Source organism: Phasianus colchicus, chromosome 11, assembly GCF_987193195.1.
Source record: "Phasianus colchicus chromosome 11, bPhaCol1.hap1.1, whole genome shotgun sequence".
NCBI lineage: Eukaryota > Metazoa > Chordata > Aves > Galliformes > Phasianidae > Phasianus > Phasianus colchicus.
This window is the reverse complement of record NC_143446.1, coordinates 308,343-328,279: the sequence shown is the minus strand read 5'-3', so window position 1 is coordinate 328,279 and position 19,937 is coordinate 308,343. Positions and strand designations below refer to the sequence as shown.

The window sequence follows — 19,937 nt, the reverse complement described above, 5'->3', positions numbered from 1 at the left end:
GGCCCACAGCCCTGGGGAGCCTGCTCCACAACCACTGGTATCAGATGCAGCAAGCACAGGGAGCAGGCAGGTAGGCACAGCAAAGCAGCAAGCAAAGACCAATCTCTGAGAGGGGGCCTGCTTACAGAAGTAAACCTGGGGCCTACCTACAGAAAGCCCTCTGGAAGACCCAGAAAGGCTTTGGGATAGCTGTTAGCTCATCAGCAATAATAACATCATCAGATGGTGGATCGTCTGATGGCGCAGTCACAGCTTTGGACAGAAATTGAGCAAAACATGAAGACTGAATTACTCGAGAACAACAGCAACATTAACCCCACAATGCCCTTATTACTGAGCTAATTAATTCCCAGGTAGTTAGAAATAGATTTGGAGTCTACGCACTTTCTCCTTGCCCACAGAAAAAAAAATAGTCCAAGTTACAGAATGGCGGGGCAGAAATTATAGACTGTGTTGCAATGTAACAAGCTCCAATCTCCATGCACAGTTACGTCTTATACTATTGCCTTTGAAATTCAAGGCTCAGATCAGGAACAAGCCTGCATCTTCATACTGTCACAAGGGTCAGCTATATCCTCACATCAAACAATACAGGATTACGGAGAAGAGCCAAAGAGGTGTCGTCTACAGAAGCGGAGAAGTAAAATTCAGGCAGGACTGAGAAAAAAAAAGCTGTTTGCAGCAACGCGTACTACTGAATAACTTTGAGTGTTTGAAATTACAGAAGACGTTGAATAGCAACTGAAGAGGACTTGTTTCAAGTCAGTCATGGGAGATCTGTGCTTTTTACTAACTAATCTCAACCTATTACCATGGTAGCTGTTACTGAAACAACTTCTGTTCAAGAAGTCATCTTTTAGTTCCATGCTCCTGAGATCACCGGAATACTGCTCTCAGTCTTTGAAATTTAACAGACAGTTATATAAATATTATAAATATTATATATTTATTATGTATATAATAATCCTGAACAACAGATAGTAGCACACTAGGTTGACTTTGCGAGTTAGGATTCTTACAGGAACAACAGTTTTCATCACTTCCTTCGTTTTGGCATACAGAACAGCTAAAGAAAAAGCAGTTCTCAAGTAATTCTGACGCTTGGAGCATCCGCTTCTTCAAGTTTAAAGGAAAATCGTTGAAGAGATGCTTTTGTATTAGTTTTGCTTGGATTCTGAAAGGCAACATGCTAGGAGGCAGTGGGTTCGTTTCTCACCGAACAGATGTTACAGTCCCACTGACCTTCCTTTTTAGCAAAGCCAGATCCAAATTTCCCTCGTGCAGTATTATGTTTGGCTTTGAAACTTGCAGTACATTCAGTGAATGGGGAGCCACGTGTTTCCCACATAGCTGGATTTGGGCTCTGGCATGAAACATAATTCTTTGCAGTTGTTTTCTTTGGAAGAGCAACAACTTACCTGTTAAGGGAGCTTCACGAAGATTTTGTGCTGAGAACTATCTGACATAGCATCTGTTCCATAGCTTTTAGCAGACCACCAATGAGATGATACACTCACACTGGAGTTATTACATTTCATTTCCTGAATTTCATTCTGTTAAAGACAGTGTTTCAATTAAGAGAATGTAAAGGTATTCCATCGGTATTTGAAGAAAACCTAAGGAATAATCCCTACTCTCTTGCTGTTTAAAAGCATGTTTAAGGTCTGAGAAAAAAATCAAGAGTTAACTGCTGGAATAATTCAAGATCTGCCCGTCCTGTACAGAACTCTGAGACTGTTCTCCAAAGCTAGAAAAAGCCCAGAACCAAGAGGACGATAGCCAAGCTGATGAAAGCAGGACTCTTTCTTGTTCACACAGTCCTTAGAAAGGCTCCCTCCGCATCTCTGAGTCCCCAGTCAGAGTTTATAGGCAACAAGTTTTACTCTCGCACTCAATTTCAGCAGATGTTCAGAGCAGATGTTTTCATGAGTCATGCACTAGTCCAGAAAGAATGTCTGTCCAATGCTTGGATCACCAAGTACCTACCGTAACAAAAAGATCAACTGTTCTGCATTGAATATAGTGACAAAGTTATTTACCTTTAAAGCCTCCACTTGCTGACAGAGCATCTGAAGTAAAGACTGGGCATCTTCTGCCCACTGAGGGAGAGTTTTAGGAGAAAACTGGAAAAAAAAAAAGAATGTACTGAACTTTGAGTTGTTATTCAAACGTAACGCTTCCCTGAAATCATATGTCTCATGTACCTTGTAGCTGTCAGTTGGTGAGAACAATAACTTCTTAGGAAATGGAATGGAATGTTTTACTCCTGAACCTGCAGCTTGAGAGATCTTTCTGGAGGAAAGATTCCCCACTTCCTTCTCTTCAAATTCTCCAAGCTCCTGGATCACTGCGTTCAGCATTTCTGTTACAGTTTCAATAGACACTGGCAGCTGGAAAATTAATTGAAATGCAAGTCATGATTGCAATCCTTCCTCAGAGCAAGAGGCTACATTCTGAACTCTGGTAGAACAGCTCACAAGGCTTTCATTACAAAAAGACAGAAATGTTGTTTTGTTCCTTGGTTTTGTATTGTTTTGTTTTGTTTTTCCTTCCCAGCAAAGCCCAACCTCTGTTAAAATTAATGTAAGAGGACAATTCACACAAGCCTGAATTCTACTTGGAAACTATCAACCACACTGAGAAGATAGTGGGAAAAAGCTGTTTGTTTACATAAAAACTGCCATTTGCAGGAGTCAAAACATTGCATGTTCTCGTGTTGTTAGAGAAGTTTCCCAGAATATATCAACCCACTGGAGTAAGGCAAGTTATTTGTCTGGGGGAACAAGTAAGTTTTCACTTGCCTTAAAGCAAAGGCTGCAAATGGTTTCAATTTGAAACTGTAAGCGACACCACTGCATCTCTCCAAACAAGATGTTGGGCAAGAATTACTTACTTTGTCAGCTACTGACAGATCTGAGGAGAACTCATCAATGATCTTCGTTAGGTAGTGCTTTCTTTTAAGAAGATAGGTTTTGTGTTCTCCTTGTTCTTCTGGCAAAACATCACCATTCACAATCTCCTCTGCCTTTCTTTGGCAAAGCTAAGCAACAGCATTTGGATTAATAAGAATCAGTTGGAATGCAAGTAACGAAAGAGCATTTGGGGTAATGCACGTTAGGGACCAACCTTGGCAAGATTCCAGTATGAAATCACATTCTTGATAGCTTCAAATGCTAGGAAGGCATCATCAGTTTTGCCTTCAACCGCATCCAGCACTGCAAATGCTATTCGTGCCTCTTCTTCATAGGCTGCAACCTGAAAGACCTACAACCAAAGCCAAAGACAAGTCATACCTAACATATGCGTGAATACTTGGAACAGCTAGTGCATGCCAACATCCAGGAAGTAATCAGGTATTACTCATCTTCCTCTAAGACAAGAAAATACTTTTTCAACAAAGTTGGTGCTAAGGGAGTTCAGTGTCGTCCAAGCAGATACAGGTTCACATCTAAGAAAAGTTCTCAGAAAATATTTTTCCCCCTTCATCAGATACATTCTGATACTACCAAATCTCATCGTTAGCACAATGCAAAAAAAAAAAAACAAAAAAAACCCACCAACAACGAGTACATAACAAACAAACAAAAAAGCTCCAATGTAAATGTAAGTGTCTTATTTGCAGCTGGGATGGAACTGTTTCCTTCAGCGTGTCTGGTATGATGCGATGTTTTGGTTCTAGGAGAAAAGCAATGTTGAGAACACACCAATGCTTATAGTTCCTGCTAAGCATGTTGTACAGAACCAAGCCATTCTCAGCAAATAATCCAAGCAGCTGGGAGGGAACAGAATTAGGACAGCTGACTTAAACTGGCCAAAGGGGTGTTCCGTGCAGGATGACATCATGTTTAGCCATCTTCCAGTTTAAATCACAACCATAAGCTTGTATAAAGACATATAACCTTACTCCAATCTTAGATTGGTCAATCTGCACCTGAATGTCCACATTATGGAAACATTTGAAGAGAGGATCAGTTGGTTCAGGAATATTTTTGTTCTTTTTATTGTTTCCAAACTAATCAGGATTTTCTTCCAGTAGTAGACACTTCTTCCAATGTATTCCTTCTGATCACAGAAAATTTTCAGGCTGGTGCCCTGTTGAAAAGAAACAGAAACTACCTCAACAAATTCAAATCAAGTCTTACTAACACTTATTCTTTCCTGGTGTAGTTGTTTTCTTGAAAAATTCAAGAATTGTTCTCTGACACTTGTGATAAATTTCAGGAGGTCTCTCTCTAGAGTTATCTGAAGTAACATAAAGACAGAAAACAACACTACAGTTCACTGTAATGTGAAGAGGTAGTGAGGGAGAGTGTACCTGATAGGTTGACTAGATAGAGTAACTTACCCGACAAAGTTAACAGCAGTTCTCAATAGTACCTTCTCATCTGATTTTGTTTACTTTGTGTGTTCAGTTTACACAAGGAGAGAAAAAACGGATTTTACACCTTTAAAAATAATCTTAGCTTGCTATATTTTGCAGGCTTCTTGCCCAGTGTATAACTAAGGCAGGCCGAAGGCCATGCTTCTCCAGTGTTTGCAGAGTACTTAATCCATGCTGTGCAAGCAACTTCAGTTTTGTCTCTGATTCTGGTCTGAGTATCAAAGGAAACAGTCCTCAGTTAGTATTTTCTCTTTTTCTTCTATTCACGTGACTTGTTTGACGAAAACAAATAGCTAGTAGGTTCTAAACTAGCTCTAGTTTAGAAATGCTGTACATGAAACATTAAGCCCATTTACAGAAAGCTCGTATGCAGTAGGTCTCAAACCCCTACTGCAACAAAACATTCATGTCCAAAACAGCCCAACAAAGCAAACTAGTTTTACACAAACTATGGGAATCAATTCAGAAGCTGTCTAAAGGCTTGTTTCAAATATTTCTGAACTGAAGAATTCTTACATTGTTTTTTTTCTGCATAAGAATATGAACAGCATCCCACCAGGATGTTTGCTTCTCAGTACAGCACTGTTTGCACAGCAGCAACAGTAAGAAAGGAGGCTGATGTGTTTCATTACGAATATTAAATTTCTCTTGCAATTCTAAGTTGCTAGTGAATACCATCCCGAGTAGAAATACCTGTTTTTGTGAAAATAAATAAACAACAACAACCAAAAAATTAGATACCAAAAGAAATAAAGGAAAATAAAGGAGAAGAAAATAAATAAGAAAAGATAAAATAGCACTTAAATGCATTTAAGATGTACGAAAGTGCACTGACTTCAAGGTCCAACAGGCAAATGGATTCAGGAGTATCTGTCTCAAGTCTTGATGTTTCTTGCAGCAAGTGAAAAAGTTGTTTTTAAAATTGTCACATTGGGGGTAGCACCACTGCAAACCAAGCCACACAGGGTGCTGGAGACTACCAGCACACTACATTGTGCATTTGAACAGCACCTGTGCAAAAACAAAGCAGTAGCAAGTTAGTATCTACGTCCTAGGGAGGAAGGCTAGCGTCTGATCAAAGCTGGGTTTCATTCCAAGAGAAGTAAGGAGCTCTGAAGATTTCTCCCATCCTAGGAGCTTCCTAGCAACCTCTTCCCACCTGTCTGCCTTTGTCTAACAAGCTGGAACTAAGCATTTTGAAAAGCAGATGTAACACTCTTCAAGTGATTTCTCCATCTGTTTTGATTACACAAGTAACTTTTAAAGGAGAAATACCAACTTCACAGAAGTGCACAAGGCAAACATATTGGTACATTTGCTCTTTCTGTCAAGGCGAAAAATGGAGAGAACATCTCCAAGGAAGCACATAAAAAATTTAAACATTAACCTCTCCATTTTGAGGTATCAGGTTAAGCTGATGTATTATACAGACATCCTTCCCGTTTTTCTAAGTCTGTAAAGCTCAAGAGATCTACCATTTTCAGCAAAGAAAACAACCTGAATGCTTAATTTCTGTTTTGAATTCAGTTTTGTTTTTTACTCCTGCAAATATGCTTACACGGCTTTTCCTCTAATAGGGGAAATCTTTATCCCATGTATAATAAGCACAAGCCTTTGAGTGCTGTTGTTTTGGGTTTTTTTTTTTTTTTTTTGTTTTGTTTTCATTTTTGTTAGTTTGTTTTTAAATACACATTACAAAATAATATAAAGAAACAAACCTCTTAGGAGAGACTGTAAAACTATAAACTTTTTTCCTTTATACCTACACGTATCTCTCTTTAGCTATATCTATCAAGAAAAAAGGCCATAGTTGTTGCTGTAGTTATTGTTTTGTATCCTGCTAGATCATTTTAGATTTAATAATCTAAACATTTCTGAAAACTAACAGCTAGGTAGAAAACTACCAGTATTCTAATCTTCTCTCACTCAATTTCAAAGCCAGACTTCATCATCAAGTCTCAGCAATTCATCCTAGAGTTACTTCATTTTTATGCTTGGAAACTGCATTCTTGCATTACAAGATGTGCCTTCCTATTAACACTTCCTAGTGTTCAGACACAAAAGGCTAAGCAGACAGCTGAAGTGAAAATGAATCAAAGCAGACAAGAAGACAGCACCGTGGAAGCAGGAAGTGCATGAGAAATTCTTCAGAAGCAGGCGTGACAGTACCACCTCTCAGCAACAAGCATCAATGGAAGCTTCGTGCACATCACCCCCTTGCATTGATACACTGAACAGCTGTCACAGCCCCACCTCTTTTGTTGCAAAAGGAAGGAGCTAAAAAAGCTCCTCTGAAACAGTCGTGCTTCAGTTGAATTTAAGAAACACCTCTTACCATTATCATATTTATTAAGTTCTTCTTACATTGGTGCTCGTGTACTGACATTGCTTGTCTCATCTATGCCAAGGAAAGAGAAGCCCCCCTCCCAAAGAGGCTTTCAAATAACGTCAGTAAACCCCTTGTGTTGGCAAAAGATTCCAGTCTTTTTCAAGAAATTGTCCTTGCCACGGCTTAAGCGCAGCAACATATGACCTAGAAAACAAAAATGGGATTTCACATAAAAACACTGAAGGACAACCCCAACAGTGGGCTGCTCTTGCTACTTAAGGTTGGGAATCGAGCCACTTAACTCTTCAAGTAACTATTCATAAAATTAAAAGAGATCTATGGAACTTTCTTAAGGATTAATTCTTATTACCAGACTGGCTTTTGCGATCACAAGCCAACATTTCCAGCTTGTCTTCTCCAGCGGGATCCCCTTTTATTAGTTTTGACTTTGGTTTAAGAACCTGGAGAAGAAAGGAGAGGATTTGTCACAGCTTCTTTACAACAAAAAGCAGATCACTTAGTTTAGTCTTGAACATTAGGAAACATATTCTTATTTCTAGCACAAGAGAACTTTAGAAATATACACTCATTCTGAAGGCACTCTGCAACATATCAATGAAGAAGACACAGTGAGTAATTTTAGCTACTGCCAATAGCTGTAAGCACACACAAGAGAAAGTAAAGTTCTGAACACCAGCAGTTGCACAAAATGGAAAATTAGTAGTATTTCATAAGGCAAAGAATTAAGACTGACTAAGCTCTACTGACTGTCTGTGAACAAGAATGTGGGAGATACTCAGTTAGCTCCTGTCCACGTCCTTTAAAGGCATGTGGAAGAGTAAGACTTAGTGAGGGGAGAGCCTTACAAACACTAATTAATCTTTGGAATATGGGTGTTCCGCACATGTACAGCAAGAGTGGTCAAGAACTGCATTAACTACAGGCAGAAAGTGAAAAGTGACTTATGTTGAAACTTTTCAAATAACACAGTGCTGCCAGTTGACACGCATCGCTCCACTGCACCTCACTGTTCTGGGCCAGTTTGAGCAGAAACATCCCAGCATGCATGTATAGCTGTCCTTTCATTTCCAGGACGGTGTGAGACAGCTCCTCAGCTTCTCTCACATACTGTTTCACAGAGTGAAGGAGACGATCAAAGCTAGAAGGCAGAAAAGACTCATTTTCAACAAAGTCCTGGTGAAAGCCATCGCATGCTTTGGGTCAGTGTTATTTAACTGTGGACCGAGCAACTCGGTGATTCAACTGCTACTACCACCTCAGTTGTTTAAACCTGAGTTGCACAAGAAAGCAGGACAACAGCCTCAAGTTCCCAAAGCACTGACCTTCACTTATGGAAGTGAAATCAACTGAAGTCAGTAGAAGTCAGTATGAAAGAAAACATAACAGGAAGAATGGAACACAGAACTTCACCAAGAAATGGGCTACAAACATTGTTTTGCACTATTCTGGCCGTGCCGCAGGTGATATACCTTGAAGTCAGTTGGCTTAGCTGGCCTGACCAGTTTTCCCTGAAGAAGAATGCTCTTACTGGGGGTGGCCTTCTGCTTCCCATTTATATCTACAATTCTTCATCATATCATATCATATGCGGGTTGTGTTAAGCTGACCAGGACAAAACTGGTCCACAAATATCTGTGAAATCTGAATTAGATGCTGAAGTATAGAACAACGTTCTCTTACTGAAGAGACAGAAGGCAACCGACCCAGGATATCACCAAGTCTTCTCCAAGGCTTGTAGCCTGGACAAATACATAGCTTGGGCTTCAAGCCTACTAAGAACCTTAGTACAGAGAAACTCCTCTCCTGTCCACAAACTGGTTACGCAGGGAAATTGACACCTGCTAGATGTTCTCTGACTAAGAAAAAAGCATTCCGTTCTGGACTTTTAAATACAAAAATGATAAAACAATACCTTTCAAGCACCTCTCTGCACTGACAGACATCTCCCAAAGCAAATTTCATTTTAATAAAGCTAGAATGAGCCAGTAGATGACTGCTTTTGATAGCTCTCCAATTCTTTGTATTAGATTCCAAGTCCTGGGCTGATTCAAGGTATTCCTAAAGAATAAAGTTCATCAGAGGAAGAGGAATAACCATCTTTCTGTGAAGGCAAGGATATTACTTCTCCAGGACACACTGCTACCTAACTCACTTTCACAGGTGAGGCATTAATGTATCTTTCAGCAGTGAAGTTCCAGGAACTCTTCAAACAGTTCTCTCCTTGATGAAGCTACTATATCTAGCTTAGACTTGAAGTTAGAAAATATACAAGGTTTAACTTTAGGAAGAAAATCCCCATTAAACAATTGGCTTCAGTTGACTTTCATTTGGAGGAGTTACATTATTTGAGCAATAGCTGTCAGTGGAACGAAACTAAGAGACTGTGACCAGTTTTGAGGATATGGAAGATTATGACAGAATCAAAAGATGATTAAATACCTCAAGTGTCTTTACGACACAGAAACACCATATTCCAAGCTCGTCTCCAGAGGTATTTTCTTCTCTGCCTCCTGAACATGGAGCACAGCATCTCGTAATTTACTGCATGAGTGGTACAGTGCAACCAAGTTTGATGTTAAGAGAGACGTCATCAGGTCTTGCATGGAATTCAGCTTGAGTCACATAAAAGAGCTCATTTCAGCCATCTTCAACTTTATATTCTTGTAACTTCTCCTATGAAACATGAAGGCAACATAATTAATTTTTTTTCTGCATCAGTCTTTTCAACAACCACATCACCACTGTTTGCTCACCTCCACTACACGGACTACAGACTTGATGAAATTACTCCAACATCTTAGAAACAAGATAACAGGGGAAAAAACTTCAGAGGGTGCCTCTTGTAGATGCTAAGTTAAGACTGTCAGACAGTTTGATTCAGAGACAGCACACCTTGTTACAGAATAGCTAGTCCGTATGAGAACTATTGAATCACAGTTTGAACCTCTGATTGATCACCGCAGGTGAGCACTGAGTCAGCCCTGGGACTGCAGGTGAAGGCAATTCAGTTGTGTGACCACAAGGGATGGAGCCCGGCTGCACCTCTCCTAGACCCCATTTAAGGGCTGACTGCCACTGAGGAAGGATCTCTCTCTGGAGATCGCTCCTCATGGAGTTTCTTGTGAGCCCACAACATCAGTGAGCATTTTTTCATTTATCTCTGATTATCTTTCTCAACGTGATAACCTTACCAGCCTAACTTTTCTATATACTACATAGCATCTGTATACTTATTGACCATACACTAGTCCAAGTAAAACAAAAGAAAACCAACAGAAGCCCCTAAGAACCTCAATGTCATTGCTGCTGTGCTACATAAAACTAAGTGCCAAAGTGACACTGTATAACTGAAAGCATTTACACAGTAGTTGAGAATGACAGCACTTCCCACACACTTCATTTTTAAACTCAAAAAACTAAAAAGGAGTTTAGTCACAAGAGACACATCAGGTATTGCCTATCTAAGCTCAACTTCTTAGATATTATTACTAACAATTTCCCCACATTTTTGAACAGATAAACCTTAAAATGCATGTGAAAGTCCAGAGCTGTAATTTTCATGCAAGCTAGAAAAAAACAGCAGGCAGCAAAGAAATTAATATGTAATTGATTTAAGATTCCTGATTCTAAAATAATCTAGCCAAGGAAATATTGAGATGACTAGATGACATGAGAAGCTGGAATTTACCTTCAACCTTCAAGAGAGCAGCAGCATTCCCAGGGAGCAGCCTGGCAGCTTTCTCAACCCAGTATTTTGCTCTTCCATCACTGATGTCTTTATTGCAGAATAGCTCCACAATCTTCAGCACCAGATCTTTCTATACTAGGTTCAGATCCACAGAACACTAGTTTTCCCCATGCACAAGCAAGACAAAAAAAGGTTACTGGTAACTTGTATTATAATTGTATACTACTGGTAACTTGATCTTGCAATCCATATAAAACAGGAAAGAAAATGATGGCCATTCAACAGACCCAGATATTCCAACTACAACTCTCAGTAAATACTTTTTGAATTCACTGTGAAAAGGCCACCACTAGATTATAGCACTCAGATAACTGCTGGAATTCAGAAGAGAGTAAAAGAAAGAATGCCAAAATCAGATCCTCTTCCCCTACGGCTGCTTACTGCTATATGTAGGCAGCTGGACTATGACTACTTGTCTAACTCAATATGGAGACTTATGGGAAAAAAGATGTCATCAAGGGCAAGAGCGCTTCACTCTGTTGGCAACAGGATTTTTCAACACATCCTCCCCCTGCCCAAAGCCTGATCGAAGGAATTTTGTCTGAGAAGTTCACATTCATTCACTTGCCTACTCAGCACTTCATTTGCTCTGCCCCTGTCTACCTCTGTAACAAGAACACCACCAGTAACAAACAAACAGTGTCACTGAAAAACACCTTTGGTGGAGTTTTCCAGTTGCAACTAGGTTACCATTATCCCTGCTAGGCAATTCCACAGCAGACACAGACCCTTAGTCCAAAGGGCAATGGTAAGACTATCACAGCAGCTACCAGACAGATCAAGTCAGGACACAAAAGAAAGGATCGACTGGAAAAATAAATTAAAAACTGAAGCCAATTCTATCAAAAAAATAATCATTTTTTAAGTACATCATAGACAGATTTAGCAATAAAAAATGTACATCATACAATTTGCCCACAAATAACACATTTTCTACTCTGGGTTTAAGGAATGCACTGTACAGGGGCATTGGTGCTGCATGAATGACTGCAGGCAGAGGTGTAGCAAAGTGAACACTAAACATTTCATCATTTAACGTAGAGAGCATTGAAAAAGAAAAATGACAATTTTCCCAACCTCTTTCCATCACCCATCACAGACATGGGCAGCACAGACAGATGGCCATTGGGCATGACGTACAGGGTCTTCATGACTGGGGCTTCAGGGGCTGGCCGTGGTCACTGTGGAGAAGGGAAGAGCGTGGTCAGCAGTCATGGAGACAGGGCACCTACTCTGGGCTGGAGCCCCTACAGCAGAGTTGCAGGGTTTCAGGCTGCACAAAATACCATTTGTCTCCTTTTGTATTCAGAGTGACTCAAAATCAAACCCCGGCAGTGTCACAGCCTGGGCAGAGCACTGCAAAGGAACCCTAAACCTGTCACCTCCCTTCCTAGACCATTCAGATCACTCAAAGAATCCTCGCTCCCTTCAGCAATCCCAGCCTCTCCCCAGGGGGCTAGGACCACAGGATTCTTCCTTGGTCAAGAACTATCCATCCAATTCTCAAAGCTCTCACACAGCTCAGGCATCTTCAGCTTGGTCATACTAGCAGTGAAGTGCATGCACCCACCTGCCACAGCTTCGCAAGAAGGCACAACTCCCAGTGAATTATCTGATGGGCCAGCTATATCACACTAACAGAAAGAAAAGAAGAAGAAAAAAAACTGAGAGAGGGAGAAAAAAGGCCCTCACTCAACTAAGGACTTTGGGGCTCCCTCTAGGACACCTGTTATCTCAGCACAGTTCACAGTTACTTAAATTGCACACAGCACCTACAAAAGCATCACGCTCCAACAAGCAAGGAAAACAAATCCACCATGCTGCAAAGGGCTCCTAGCTCTCACTAGGTGACGCCCGCTCCGTGTACAGAGCATGCACAGAAACTGCACCTCAGCTCTTCTACTTCTTCTTCTTCTGCTTCCCCTGATGTTTCAAGCTGGTGCTACCCATGCCTGCTGATGATGCTTCACGCTCTGGCACAGCCGCCTGTAAAGCTTAAATCTGCTCTGCACCCTCGCTTAAAGTCACATCTTTTTCAACCAGTTCCAGTACTCTCAGAAGTAGAAAACCAAAGGGACGTTCCAGTGGAACGGCACTAGCTCAAACACCTTCCCTCACTGCTGCTCCCAGGACCCCCAGCACTCCTTTTGACCCGCCTGCACAACGCTTCTTTCTCTGTCCGCGCGCTCCTGGCAACAGAAATTCCACCAACAGCCCTCAACAAAACTGCTCTCTTCCAAACACTCAGGGCATCTAACGAGCCCACGCGGCGGCTGCCAAAAGAGCAGCTTCTGGAAGAGACGGGGACACTGAAGGCAGTAAAGAAGAAAAGGAAAAAAAAAAAAAAAAAGGAAAGTCATTAAAGAGCAACAAAACCTGAGAACATCATCCCCTCAGTTGGCTAGAGATTGCTTTGCAAGCACACACCTGCCTGCCACTGCTAACAAAGCAACCACCTCCCGGCCTTCGCTTCACAAGCAATCACCTGCCTGCCTGCCACTGCTTTGCAAGAACCCATCTGCCTGCCTTTGCTAAGCAAGCACACGTCTCCCTGCCTTTGCTTCACAGCCATGCACCTGCCTGCCTTTTCGAAGCAAGCATGCATCCATCTACCTGCCGTTCCTTCATATGCACCTGCCTGCCTTTGCTATGCAAGCATGCACCTGCATGCCTTTGCTAAGCAAGCAAGCACACCCATACCTGCCTTTGCCTCACAAACGTACCCCTACCTGCCTTTGCCTCACAAGCACCTGCCCGCCTTTGCTTTCGATGCGTGCACATGCTTCCCTCTGCTTCCCTCTGCAAGCACACACACGCCTTTGCTTTGCACACACCTGCCTGCCTTTGCTTCTCAAGCACATTCCATTCTGTGGCCCAGGAAGAGGTCTGTTCTCTCTTCATTACCAGTGCCTCTGTACACACTGAAAACCAGGAGGAAGAGGCCATGATAGAAAGTCAGAGAGATTCCTGGAGCACAAGGGACCGTTTCACAGGAACAAGCCCCCCGCCGTCCACGTGAACACTGTTCCACTCCTGTCAGCCAAGTCAGGGATGCCCCACACACATTCACTTTCACTGTTAACACTCTCTCACTGTTAACTCACATCGTTAACTAGCAATAGGACTGGAGGGAACGGCCTCCATTTGAGCCGGGGGAGATTCAGGCTGGATGGTAGGAAATACTGCTTTTCCAAAAGAGTGGCTGGGCGCTGCAAAGGGCTGCCCAGGGAGTTGGTGGAGTCACTGACCCTGGAGGTGTTCGAGGAACGGTTAGACGCTGTGTCGAGGGACATGGATGAGTGAGAACTATTGATGATAGGTGGATGGTTGGACTGCTGATCTCGTAGGTCTCTTCCAACCTTGGCGATACTAGGATTCTGAGATCTTGCTACCTGGCCTACCGTGCCTGTTACCATCTTCCGAACCTGCCACTTCACACTGGCAGATGAATTTCTCACCTACTTTCCTCCCTGCCCCAATGGGAGGAAAGGCATCATCTCCACTTGACAGGCTGGAGCAGTAGCACGTTGCACTTGTGAGTTTTTCAAGACCCCTTTAATCCCCAGAGGGAATAAAACTGCCCAAACAAAAAGGCTGCAGCGGGGCTCTCTCCAGCACACCTGTTGTCTCAGCACAGTTCACAGTTACTTACAATGCACACAGCACCTACAAAAGCATCACGCTCCAACAAGCAAGGAAAACAAATCCACCACGCTGCAAAGGGCTCCTAGCTCTCACTAGGCGACGCCTGCTCCGTGTACAGAGCACGCACAGAAACTGCACCTCAGCTCTTCCCCATTTATCCCCCCACCATTTCTACAGGCATCTAGAGACATTGTGCAAAGGTCTCACGGAGAAGACAGGATGTACAGGAGATTTCTCACTTCTCTGGTGCGAGAACACTGCTTCTCGAGATGACAAATATTTTTCAAACAAGCACCAATCAACCATTGTAACTAACAAGTGAAATAGCATTTCCCCTGAGAAAAAAAAAAAAAAAAAAAAAAAAAGCCTGTCCAAGGACCTCTCCTCACACACTTGCCAAAAAGGCCAAAAACATCATTCCACTAGGCAGGCTTACTGACAGAACAGCAGGCTTCCCTTCACCGTGCATCACGTGGACACAAACAGGCTGTTGGTGCACGGAAGGCAACTTCACCTGAGCATCTCACCACAGACGTTCCCTCCGCTCTGCTTTCCTGCCAAGATACAAGGAGAAAAGCCTCAGCTCATCCAAGCAACAACTGGAAACAACTCCAGAAAATTCTCCATTCCAAAGCACTTCCTGCAGAGGTACAAAGGAGTCCGCCAAAGGGAACACGTGCTCACGCTGTGGCCTTCGGAGAAACACGCTGCCTTTGTGCTCCTGGTTCCCCAGGGCTCTTCTTCATCACCTTCTGGGCACAGCACAATAGCTTTTCTTGTACAAATCTAGGCCCTACGTACCTTCCTCCACCCCAAAAGAAAGTCCGACATAGAGCTGCGGCGCAGAGATTGGATGCTGACAAGAGCACTAGAAGAGCAGAACAGGGGAAGAGCACATACAGACAAGGCAGAAATAAAGAAGAGCAGCAGAGAAGAAAAAGAAGAAAGGATGCAGGTAAGAAAGAAGTGCAGAAGATGAAAAGCGCAAGAGAGAAAACGGTTGGATCCAGGCAAGACAGCAGAGCAATGAGGAGATGAGCAGAAGAGGAGGAGAGCAGGAGAATAAAAGAGAGGATGAAGGTAAGAAAGACGTGCAGACGGGGAGAAGAGCAGAAAGGGAGATGAGCCAAGACAGCTAAGGCAGAAAAGCAGAAGTGGAGAGGAGCTGAAGAGAAGAAGAGAGAATACGGGTATGGCAGAAGTACAGAAGATGGGAAGACAGGACACGGGTCCGTGAGAAGCGCAGAAATGAAAAAGAACAGAAGGGAGGAAGAGAGCACAGAAGAGCAGAGAAGGAAAAGAGCTGTGAAGTAGAAGAGCAGAGAGTGGTCAGAACAGAAGAACCGTAGAGCGCAAGATGTGCAAAGAGGATACAGTTAAGTCAGAAGAGCGGATGAGGAGAACAAGAGGAGAAGAGAGGATACGGGTAAGAAAAAAGAAAAGCAGAAGAGGAGTACAGATGCAGGAGAGGACTCAGGATACAAGGAAGAAAGAACAGCAGATGAGCAGAAAAAAAGAGGATAACACTCAGGGAGAAGAGCTGAAGAGTAGATGAGGAAGAGAGCAGAAAGGGGAAGCACGGAAGAGGGAAGAGCAGAAAAGACAATGCTGTCTCTTCTGTCCTCGCTAGCAATGCCCCCAAGAGACAGCCAAAGCCAGGAGAAAAAGTCCACGGTTTAAAGTTAGTGATGTTCTCTGAGGCACAAAGGACCAGTTCACAGTAACAAGCTCGGCATACGCTGCACGGGCACTGACTCATTCCTGCACTGTTCTCAGCTAAACCAGGGCTGTCCCACATGTTGTTACTGTCCCTTGTTACCATAGGTCTAACTGGCCTACCACGGCCGCTACCACTTTCAAGAACTCGTAACTAATGCTGGCACTTTAAGTTCTTAGCCATGGCCTGGATAAACACAATTTTGGGCGGTGACGACTGGAAATCGCTTGGACGGGAGGGGAAACCATCCCTGGGGTGAGAACTCACTGCAGGGATGGCAAATCCCCACTGGGACGGGCAGACCCAAGGCAAGGAAGAGCACTGGGCTGCCAAATGCCCATCGGGATGGTCACTGATCATCGGGATGGGAAACAACTGGCATGGGAAGGATGTTTGGGTACGAAAAGTCAAATCATCGCAAGCCTGGGGGAAAGGGGCTGACCCCAACGGTCACGGAACCCCCCTGGGGGGAGGGGCTCCCCCAACTGCCACTCTCCAGCTGTCATGGCAGGTAAGGCAGCGGGCTCCCCCTGCTCTGATGCTCCAGCTGACCCCAGTGCCCCAGATCTCACCCCAGCGCACCAGATCTCACCCCTGTGACCCTCGATCGCACCCCAGCACCCCAGACCTCACCCCTGTGACTCCAGATCTCACCCCAGGGCCCCAGAACTCTCTCACCCCTGTGACTCCAGATCTCAGCCCAGGGCCCCAGATCTCTCTCACCCCTGTGACCCCAGATCTCAGCCCAGGGCCCCAGATCTCTCTCACCCCTGTGACCCCAGATCTCAGCCCAGGGCCCAGATCTCTCTCACCCCTGTGACCCCAGATCTCACCCCAGCACACCAGATCTCTCTCACCCCTGTGACCCTCGATCGCACCCCAGCGCACCAGGTCTCTCTCACCCCTGTGACTCCAGATCTCAGCCCAGGGCCCCAGATCTCATCCCTGTGACCCCAGATCTCAGCCCAGTGCACCAGATCTCAGCCCAGGGCCCCAGATCTCACCCCAGCACACCTGATCTCATCCCTGTGACCCTCGATCGCACCCCAGCACCCCAGACCTCACCCCTGTGACCCCAGATCTCAGCCCAGGGCCCCAGATCTCACCCCTGTGACTCCAGATCTCACCCCAGCGCACCAGATCTCTCTCACCCCTGTGACTCCAGATCTCAGCCCAGGGCCCCAGATCTCACCCCTGTGACTCCAGATCTCACCCCAGCGCACCAGATCTCTCTCACCCCTGTGACTCCAGATCTCAGCCCAGGGCCCCAGATCTCATCCCTGTGACCCCAGATCTCAGCCCAGCGCACCAGATCTCAGCCCAGGGCCCCAGATCTCACCCCAGCACACCTGATCTCATCCCTGTGACCACAGATCGCACCCCAGCGCCCCAGATCCCTCTCCTCTCACCCGGATCTCACCCCAGTGCCCCGGCTCTCAGCCCAGCGCCCCTTCTGGCATTTCCCCACAGAGAGATTCCCTCGACGAGCGCTGACGGTGCCTCTGACACCCGACGCCATTTTCGTTGAAGCGACTGTGCCGCCACCGGACCCCGCCTGGATGCAGCCCACCGTCCGCGGACCGATGCCGGTACCACCCCAACCCTCCCCTGTCCCCACTGCCACCTACCTGGCACCTCAGGCCTCTGTCTGGCCTGGGGGACCAGGTGTCTGGGGACAGGCAGCGCAGCTCCCACCTGGGGGGCTGCCCCCAACCCCGGCTCAGCTGCCACCTGGGGGCCTGACCCCAGCTGCGGGGCTGCACTTACCGGTGCTGCTGCTCCTACCTGGGGGGCTGCACCCAGCTATGGCTTCCCCCACCGCCCCTGCTCCCTGCTCGGGACATCCCCTGCTGGCAGGGACGCTGCTGCCCCAGCAGCCCATGGGGCTGTGGCCTGGGGCCGTGCTCCTCCACGGGGAGCCCCCGCAGCCCGCAGGCACCTGCCTGCCGCAGGCCCCCGCCCGCCCCGGCCCCCCACCCGTTCTTTTGCAGGTACCCTCCCTGCAGCAGCAGGTGCTCCCCGTGCCCTGCACCCTGCCTGACACCTGGGAGGCGCCGATGGAGCCCTTCCAAGACGCCGTGGTGCTCTCGGAGGACCGGGGGCACCCTGCGCCCACCGACGTGTGCCCCCATCCCGCCACGGCTCCGCTCACCTGCAGCGCTGCCACGCTGGAACCAGGCAGTGAGTTCAGGGGCTGCGGAGCGGGCGGCACGCTGTCCGCACCTGCTGGCTGTGGGAAAGCTGGCATTGCTCCACCGGGGATGTTCTTGCTTTTCCAGCAGTGACAACGAGCGCAGACACCCCGGAGGACATCGCGGACGACATCGAGGAGCTCCTCATGTGGATCAACGAGGGTGAGTTTGGGGGCAGCACAGCTGGCGGGGGGGTGTTCGCACCGAGTGGGCGCGGGAAAGCTGGCATTGCCCCACTGGGGATTTTTTCCTTTTCCAGAAGTGACGGCCAACACAGGCATCCTGGACGACACCGCAGACATGGATGACCTGCTCACGTGGATCAACAACGGTGAGTCTGGGAGCAGCACAGCTGCTGGGCGGCTGTCTGCGCCGAGTGGCCGTGGGAAAGCTGGCATTGCCCCACTGGGGATTTCTTCCCTTTTCCAGAAGAGAGACCCAGCACCAACACTCTTGCTGACGATGCGGAAATTGACCATTTCCTCAACTGGATTGATGGTGAGTTTGTGGTCTGCAGAGATGGCGGGTCCGTGTCCACACCGAGCTGGCGTGGGAAGGCTGCCATCATTGTTCTGGGGATGTTCCGCTTTTCCAGAAGCAGCCAGCGCTCCGGACAGCTGCAAAAGCAAAGACCTGATGCAGTGCATCACTGCCACGGAGCGACTGAGCCCAGATGTCTCCAGCAGCTTCGACTCCTGCTCTTCCATCGCAGAGCTGCCTGACTCCCCCAGGGCCAGCAGGGAGCTCAGCAACGAGACAGATGCTGAATCTGGGCTCCGCACCAACTCGCTCCCGCAGAAGACAGCATCCCCGGAGTTGCCTGTGCCGACCCCCCTGGCTGCCCCAGCACCTCTGGCGCCCCTCACTGCACACCTGATGGCAGAGGTGCAGCGGAGGCAGCCCCGGGTGATTCTCACCCGCCTGGCACTGCCAAACCCACTGGCTGCCCCAGCACCTCCGGCGCCCCTCACTGCACACCTGATGGCAGAGGTGCAGCGGAGGCAGCCCCGGGTGATTCTCACCCGTCTGCCACTGCCAAACCCACTGGCTGCCTCCGCACCACCGTCGCCCACCGCGGCACACCTGATGGCAGAGGTGCAGCGGAGGCAGCCCCGGGTGATTCTCACCCGCCTGGCACTGCCACCCGGATGCATCTCCTGCCGGGTGGCAGACAAACACCAGGGGGACAGCATTGAGACAGCCAAGCGCCCCGTGCCTCCATTGCCGCAAACTGGACAGCTCCTGGAAGAGGCGCAGCAGGAACAGCCCCGCGTGGTTCTCACGCGCCTCGCACTGCCACCCGGATGCATCTCCTGCCGGCTGGCAGACAAGCACCGCGGGGACAGCACCGAGCCACCCAGGTGAACAATGCCCGCCTGCACCACCACCAAACGCAAGAGCACCGGGCACAAGCAGCACGCTGGCAGCATCCCAGCCGCAAAGAGGAAGCTGCCGCGCTGCCAGGATGTTCCAGGCCACAAACATCGGCGCTAGGCAAAGCTGGCTGTGGCAGCACGGCGGCCAGCAGGAGCACTCAGGCTGGTTTCTTGGCACACTCCCGCTCCGGCCACTGTTGGGGTGTGATGGGCACCACTTGGTGCAGCAGGAGACGTGGCCGTAGCCGATGAATATGGCTCCCTGTAGCCCTGGGCTCCTCGCTGGCCCCCACGACACCCAGAGAGCAGCGGCACTGTTCCAGGGGCACCAGCACCGGCCCCAGCCCTACCCTTCCAAAACTGCGCTGTCCACAAGCGGCGTCTTGGACTGGGGCAATGTGGGACTCTGAAGCTGATGGACTGCAAAAGTCTTGGACTGTCAAAGCTTTGGGCTGGGAAATGTTGCTTGGGGGGTGGGAAATGGTTGGGGGGTGGGAATGGCTGGGGTGGGGAAGGGTTGGGGGTGGG

At 47.0% G+C, this 19,937-nt stretch overlaps 2 protein-coding genes across 2 annotated transcripts in view; both read right to left on the bottom strand.

Annotated features, from left to right (window-relative positions):
* LOC149916328 (RANBP2-like and GRIP domain-containing protein 8) overlaps positions 1-11,630 on the bottom strand; it is a 26,186-nt gene extending 14,556 nt beyond the window's left edge. Inside the window, exons 1-8 of the mRNA XM_090148525.1 lie at positions 11,557-11,630; positions 7,734-7,869; positions 3,905-4,012; positions 3,127-3,264; positions 2,894-3,040; positions 2,205-2,390; positions 2,040-2,123; positions 1,419-1,553 (exon numbers count right to left, since the gene is read on the bottom strand). Of these exons, the coding sequence (XP_090004651.1) occupies positions 1,422-1,553; positions 2,040-2,123; positions 2,205-2,390; positions 2,894-3,040; positions 3,127-3,264; positions 3,905-4,012; positions 7,734-7,869; positions 11,557-11,630 (1,005 nt within the window). The 3' untranslated portion in view covers positions 1,419-1,421. The remainder of the gene's footprint in view (positions 1-1,418; positions 1,554-2,039; positions 2,124-2,204; positions 2,391-2,893; positions 3,041-3,126; positions 3,265-3,904; positions 4,013-7,733; positions 7,870-11,556) is intronic.
* Positions 7,194-19,937, bottom strand: LOC149916327 (uncharacterized). The gene is made up of 5 exons (XM_090147797.1): positions 17,994-19,937; positions 11,557-11,660; positions 10,420-10,576; positions 9,171-9,404; positions 7,194-7,869 (listed from the first exon to the last, which is right to left on the bottom strand). The coding sequence occupies exons 1-2, from the start codon at positions 19,461-19,463 to the stop codon at positions 11,658-11,660; spliced, it is 1,473 nt and encodes a 490-aa protein (XP_090003923.1). The 5' UTR covers positions 19,464-19,937; the 3' UTR covers positions 7,194-7,869; positions 9,171-9,404; positions 10,420-10,576; positions 11,557-11,657.